The 5,958-nt window shown below is 44.9% G+C and overlaps 1 protein-coding gene across 1 annotated transcript in view; it reads left to right on the top strand.

Annotated features, from left to right (window-relative positions):
• AACS (acetoacetyl-CoA synthetase) overlaps positions 1 to 4,948 on the top strand; it is a 62,275-nt gene extending 57,327 nt beyond the window's left edge. Inside the window, exons 17-18 of the mRNA XM_087880056.1 lie at positions 1,968 to 2,170; positions 4,806 to 4,948. Of these exons, the coding sequence (XP_087736182.1) occupies positions 1,968 to 2,170; positions 4,806 to 4,943 (341 nt within the window). The 3' untranslated portion in view covers positions 4,944 to 4,948. The remainder of the gene's footprint in view (positions 1 to 1,967; positions 2,171 to 4,805) is intronic.
• The last annotated feature ends 1,010 nt before the right edge of the window (positions 4,949 to 5,958 follow it).

Raw genomic sequence — 5,958 nt, 5'->3', positions numbered from 1 at the left:
AGCACATGATCTAAAATAAGCCTCTCTCCGAAAATAAGACCTCCCCCAAAATATTTAAAACGTAGAGCTGTAAGATGACAAGAGGAGCCCCATCTTCCTCCATGCGCCCCAAAATAATAAGACCTCCCCAAAAATAAGGCCAAGCGCTTATTTCAGGGTTCAGAAAAAATATAAGACAGGGTCTTATTTTCTGGGAAACACAGTATCTATCTACTTTTGATATAGTCTTGTATGTTCATATCCATCCATCCATCCATCCAAATGAAGATGTTCATGGAAACTGGGTTTTCACGGAAATCAGAACCAATTTTGTATAGCTTAACTTCCTCCCCTCTTCCAGCCCTCTTATATATTGGTTTATATATTGGCTCAGTCCTGTGAACCTTCTCCAAATATTCCAGCATTTTTCCAAGGAAAATAATCCTTCTTTTGTCCTATCCGCTCTGCTTTTTACAAGAAGCCCTAGACTTACGTCCACAATTGTGAGTGAAATTTCTGCTTCTAAGTCATTGCAGTCATAAATTGAGTCGGCATATGACCGGATCTGATTTCACAACCATTTCACTGCTGTCCTAAATCAAGTCATGTGATCATAGATGTGAATTCTACCTAACCCAGAGGTGGGCAAATGTGGCCCTTTTACAACCTGTGGACTTCAGCTCCCAGAATTCCTGACACAGCTTGGCTGCCAAGCTGTCTCAGGAATTCTGGGAGTTGAAGTCCACAGGTTGTAAAAGGGCCACATTTGCCCACTCCTGGCCTAACCAATGGTGGGCTTTTTTTGCCAGAAATTGGCAAAAAACATTGCAAATCCTGATTATGTTGAGAGTAGGATGTTGCAACCAGCCGTAAAAGCCAAATTGCGAACACATGACAGTTGTAAATTAGAATTTAGGTCCTGACTGACTTTTTCAGAGGCTGCTGTTAATTCAAGGATTGCCTGTGAAAATCCTCTTAAGAATCCTGTCAGGTATTTTATATAGCTTTGTGACAGAGTGGAGATTTGGTTTAGCATTAAGATATCTTTCCAATCGTCGTTTTAAGATTCTCGCCCTATTATGGCCAAAGGTTGGGTTGCTGAGAGGGTCCAATCCCTAAGATTTTGGAGAACAGCAGATCGGAAAAGATAATCCATTGGACACTCCAAGATGGATGGATTTCCTCAACTTCAGTGTTCGGTTGGCATGCAGTTCCTTAAGCCCTGGAGAACATCACGTTGGAGAAGGCCGTTCGTGATACACCACGAGGCGGACTTTCTCAACCGCAGTGCACAAAACAGATGAGTTTCTCCAATGTGACGAGGGCTTCAGAACACCAAGTTGAGGAACACCAGGATAGACCACCGATTCTTAGTGTTGTGGCCTGTTGGCTGCCGGCCCCTCCAGCAGCCGAATCAGTTGAGGAGAAGGAGGCATGGGAGTCAGTGTCGGCATCAAGGCATCAAGAGCTCTGAGGGGAAAGAGGGAATGAAGCTGGCACAGAGAGAGAGAGAGAGAGGCAGAGCCTGGGCCTTCCGTCAGCCCTCAGATGGAGAGTCAACAGCCCCCAGGTCTGGAGGTGACTGATGAGGAAGAGGAGGAACAGCCGGGTCCAGTGCCTTACGCACAGATGCACAGAAGGAGAGGAGAGCAGTGGAAATCTATGGGCCGGTCCTTGGGACGGAAGAGCCACCGCTGCTCACGAAGCCCCACCCTTAGCTCGGGGGTTAAAAGGCAGGGGGTGGAGATGAATAGGCGTGGCAGACGACTATTCATCTCCCTGCTCGACAGTCTTGTTAGCCTGCGGTGAGAGAGAAACTTTTTGCCGAGGCTGCTGGCATTCCTAATAAAGGAAGCGTTGATTGATTTCCGAAGACTTGTCATGTTTGGGGAACTGGATCAGAACACTTGGGCTCAAAGGTTTTCAGAATTATCTGCTGGGGTTCCTGGGGTTCAGATGCTTCATCCACCACTTTGTTTCTCCTTCAGTGGAAGCGTTTGAGGAGGTCTCCGACAGCCTCTGCGTCCCCCAGTACAACAAACATGGCGAGGAAAGGGTGGTCCTTTTCTTGAAGATGGGCACCAACCACGAGTTCAGACCCAATTTGGTGAAGCGAATCAGGGAAGCGATTCGGGTGGCCCTTTCGGCTCGTCACGTGCCCAGTCTCATTCTGGAAACGGGAGGGATTCCGGTATGTTCTTAATTTTTTCTGTCCTCCCCTCGGAAGGAAGGAATAGAAAAAAGGAAGGAAGGAAGGAACAGGAAAAAAAGGATGGATGGATGGATGGAAGGGAGGAAGGGAGAGAGAAAGGAAGGAAGAGAGAAAAGGAAGGGATAGGAAAAATGGGTGGAAGGAAGGAAGGGAAGGGAGAAATGAAGGAAGGAATAGGAAAGAGGATGGATGGAAGGAAGGAATAGGAAAAAAGGATGGATGGAAGGGAGGGAGGGAGAAAGGAAGGAAGAGAGAAAGGAAGGAAGGAATAGGAAAAAAGATGGAAGGGAATAGGAAAAAAATGATGGGAGGGAGGGAGGGAGAAAGGAAGGAAGAGGGAATGGAAGGAATAGGAAAAAAAGGATGGATGGAAGGGAGGGAGGGAGGGAGCGAGGGAGAAAAGGAAGGAAGGAATAGGAAAAAATGGAAGGGAGGAAGGAAGAGAGAAAGGAATAGGGAAAAGGATGGATGGAAGGAAGGAATAGGAAAAAAAGGATGGATGGAAGGGAAGAAGAAAGGAAGGAAGAGAGGAAGGATGGAAGAAAAAATAGGAAGGAAGAGAAAGAAAAAAAGAAAAAGAAAAGAAAGGGAAAGAAAGAAGAGAAAGGAAGGAAGGAAGAGAAAGACACCACTTTGGAATGACAATCAACTAAGAAGCAATTATTATTTTCCGGTGCCCACACATGCTTAGACATCTTTTCATCTTTTGTAAATTCGGATTGGAAAGCTATAAATAGTTTATCCCCGTCGCTTAGCAACATACATATGAGCCTTTCATGTTCAATAAGACTCACTTGTTCCTCCTGTAAGGAAAGAATAGCAAATCCCTGATAAAAACAACAGTTGCAGTTTTATAAACCTTTGTTAGGGAAACTCTTGAATAGTTCTTAGCCTTGGCAAATAAAGGGACTTCAGGGTGATTAGTCTTTGGATACAGCCGAATGCAGCTGCCTTTTCATGTGGGCTCCGTTTGCCGTATCGAACGTGGAATAAAATGCACAAAATAGCCTTGAGCACCACAACAAAAAGGCTAGTTTTTTGTAACTTGACACTGTACAGTTGGAGACAATTTTTCTCCCCATTTCTTCTGGGTGTTCATTATTTTTTTTTTTTCAAGCTTAAGTGGATCACTCATGAAACGCCATCATAAGCTGCAGGAAAAATATGTTGAAGGAAGAAGGGAGGGAGGTGATAGGAAGGAAGGAAGGAAGAGAGAAGGAAAAATAAGAGAAAAGAAAGGAAAGAAGGAGAGAAGATGAATGAGAGAAAGAAGGAAAAGAGGAAAGAAAAAAAATAGGAAGGGGGATAGAGATGAAGGGAGAACCGCGAGAGAGGAAGGGAGGAGAGCAATAAGGGAGGAGAGAGACAAAAGAAAGGGAGGGAGAGTGAGAGAAAGGAAGGAAGAAGGAGAAATAAGAGGGAAGGAAGGAAAGGAGAGAAGAGAAGAGAAGGTGAATGAGAGAAGGAAGGAAAAGAGGAAAGAAGGAAAGAAAAGAAATAGGAAGGGGGATAGAGATAAAGGAGGAACCATGAGAGTGGAAGGGAGGAGAGAGACAAAAGGGAGGGAGGGAGAGAGGAAGGAAGGAAGAAGGAAAAATAGAAAAGGAAAAGAGAGGAGAAGATGAATAAGGGAAGGAAGGAAAAGACAAAAGAAGGAAAGAAAAATAGGAAGGGGGATAGAGATGAAGGGAGAACTGAGAGAGGAAGGAAGAAAGGAGAGAAATAAGGGAAGAGAAAGGAAGGAAGGGAAGAAGGGACAGGGTGAGAGGAGAGAAATAAGAGACAGAAAAGGAAGGAAGGAGGGAGGTGAGAGAAGGGAAGGAAGATAGAAGGAGAAATAAGTGAGAGAGAAAAGGAAGGAAAGGAGGAGAGAAGGGAAGGTGAATGAGAGAAGGAAGGAAAAGAGGAAAGAAAAGAAACGGGGATAGAGATGAAGGAAGGAACCTTCAGCAAGGAAAGAAGGAGAGAAATAAGGGAGGAGAGAGGCAAAAGGAAGGAAAGGAAGAAGGGAGGGGAGAGAGAGAAAGGAAGGAAGGAAGAAGGAGAAATAAGTGAGAAAAGGAAGGAAGGAAAGGAGGAGAGAAGGTGAATGAGAAAAGGAAGGAAAAGAGGAAAGGAAAGAAAAAGAGGAAGGGGGATAAAGAGGAAGGAAGGCAGGAACCATGAGAGACAAAGGAAAGGAGGGAGGGAGACGGAGAGAAAGGGAGGGAGGAGAGAAGGAAAGAAATAAGAGATAGAAAAGGAAGGAGGGAGGGAGGGCAAGAGACAAGGAAGAGAAAGAGAAAAGAAGGAAAGGGGAGCTATAGAAAGAGAGAAGAAGGAAGGGAGAGAGGGAAATAACCCATGGCTTTTAAATTCTTAAACCTCAGCTGCTTTGTGTGGACATCAACTCTCAAGAGTTCCCCAGCAGGGATGATGAAGGCTGCAGAACTCTGGGACTTGAAGTCCAAACCTCTTAAAATTGACCAAGTTTGGAAAAACGCCGGTTTCAATCATTAACTTTGATCGACTTACAGGGCGCTTTTTCCAGACCAGCCTGGAAACCCAGCGTGCCATCCTTTCATTTTATCTTCTTCCTTCTGCTTTTCTCCCAACGTCTTCCTCCTCCCCTCAGTACACCATCAACGGGAAGAAGGTGGAAGTGGCCGTCAAACAGGTCATAGCTGGCAAGGAAGTGGCCAAGCGGGATATCTTTTCTAACCCAGAGACCCTCGATCTCTACCGTAATATTCCTGAGCTGCAGGATTTTTGAAGGAACCTCGTCTCTTCCCGTCTCTTGGTGTGAGTGTGTGTGTCTCTCTCTCTGCTACGTGCGTTTGCGTGCCTGTGTGTGTGTGTGTGTGTGTACGCGTGCGTGCATGCGTGTCAGGTTATATCCGGTGTATATAATATGTCTATGGATGATCTCCATAAAAGAAATCGAACTCGAGCGACCTTCTTTCCAGACGGGGACAGGAGAAAACAAAACAAAAGAAAAGAAATCTGATTTATCTGAGCGCTTCGGGAAATAAGAAGAAGGGCTACAAAAATTTAATCTCTATGGATTTGGGGATATGGGTCTCGCTTTGCTTCCGGCTCAGAAAAAAAAAAGGGAATCTGAACTCTTTGGGCAGAACCTTTTCTCCAAACTAGGTGCTAAACAATGGTTTAAATGTCTTCTCATTTGAAAAGCAAGGATGAGTTTTTGGGGCTGGGCGATGCCAGGATGGATCCAAGCTGGCGGGGAAAAAGGGAGCTTGAAAACGGCGGGCTGAATATTTTCAGCAGATGTTTCTCGGTGGGTAGGTGAGAAGGAACCTCTGGAAGAGCCACACGTGGCTTTGTCTCACTGTGGGTGGTTGCAGGAACTTGGAAGGGTATCTTCTCGGTTGAGGTAGAACGTTGGTAGGAAGATAACAGAGTTGGCCGCCATCTTGGTTAAAGAAAACATTGGCCGCCATCTTGGATAAAGAAGACATTATTTTTAAATAATGTCCCCCCCCCCGAATCCTTAACCCTGCGCGACCAACTTTTCCACTTGAGAAAAGTTTGCTAGTGCAAGGGAACATTTCTTTTAATTTTTTTTTGTTCTTTAAAAGAAAGGGAGAGAGAGAAAGAAAGAGAGATGCACTTTTTATTTAACTTTTTAAAGAAACAAAAACCCTTATGGGAATCAGCAGCATTTTCAGGTCACTTTTGTTGTTAAAAAGGACTCGATTTTTGCAGAAAGATGTTTTTTTTTGGGTGGGATTGGTGATCCTGGGCTGGTGTTCCTTTCCATGGGACCA

This window comes from Pantherophis guttatus, chromosome 17 (genome assembly GCF_059756535.1).
Source record: "Pantherophis guttatus breed Tessera chromosome 17, ASM5975653v1, whole genome shotgun sequence".
Taxonomy (NCBI): domain Eukaryota; kingdom Metazoa; phylum Chordata; class Lepidosauria; order Squamata; family Colubridae; genus Pantherophis; species Pantherophis guttatus.
The sequence above is the reverse complement of the archived record's forward strand: the minus strand, read 5'-3'. Positions and strand labels throughout refer to the sequence as shown.